The sequence below is a fragment of the Fulmarus glacialis genome, unplaced genomic scaffold (assembly GCF_000690835.1).
Source record: "Fulmarus glacialis isolate BGI_N327 unplaced genomic scaffold, ASM69083v1 scaffold34551, whole genome shotgun sequence".
Classification (NCBI taxonomy): Eukaryota; Metazoa; Chordata; class Aves; order Procellariiformes; family Procellariidae; genus Fulmarus; species Fulmarus glacialis.
The window spans coordinates 7,417-7,911 of NW_009194001.1; the positions used below are offsets into that span (position 1 = coordinate 7,417).

The 495-nt window shown below is 63.4% G+C and overlaps 1 protein-coding gene across 1 annotated transcript in view; it reads left to right on the plus strand.

Annotated features, from left to right (window-relative positions):
- Window positions 1-297, plus strand: part of CCDC69 (coiled-coil domain containing 69) — a gene marked incomplete at both ends in the record, with an annotated part of 2,728 nt that extends 2,431 nt beyond the window's left edge. The window contains one exon of the mRNA XM_009587631.1: window positions 169-297. Within this exon, the coding sequence (XP_009585926.1) occupies window positions 169-297 (129 nt within the window). The remainder of the gene's footprint in view (window positions 1-168) is intronic.
- Between the last annotated feature and the right edge of the window lie 198 nt (window positions 298-495).

The following is a 495-nucleotide window of genomic DNA, read 5'->3' on the forward strand; positions in this document are numbered from 1 at the left end:
CTTCTCTCCACCTGAATCCCATCCAGAAATTGCAGCTGAAATGGAGCTGGATGGAGCCTGGTTCCTCCCTCAGAGCGGGAAGGGGACGTGGGTGCAATGCCACCATGCTCCCACTGAGCCAGCTTTGCCCCCAGGTGGGGCAGTGGGGAGGTCAGAGGTACTTTCCAGCTCCCTCCTCACCCTTGTGCCCCCCTTCCAGGCGGAGAGGAACCTTCTGCTGGAGGAGAAGGTGAAGACCCTCCAGCAGGAGAACGAGGACCTGCAGGTTCGCACCCAGAACCACTTGGTCATGGCAAGGTAAGTGCTGGTCCCACACGTCCACCGGCTCCCCGGTGCCCAGTGGCAGGGTGACAGCAGTCGCAGGTGGCATCTCCAATGGGGGGAGAGGTGGCAGCAGGCGGGGGGGGAATACGTCACAGCCTGTAGTGCCACCGGGTGCTTTGCAGGGAGCGGAGTGGGCTCACGGGTGCTTTGCCCGGTGGCTCCGGCAGCGCA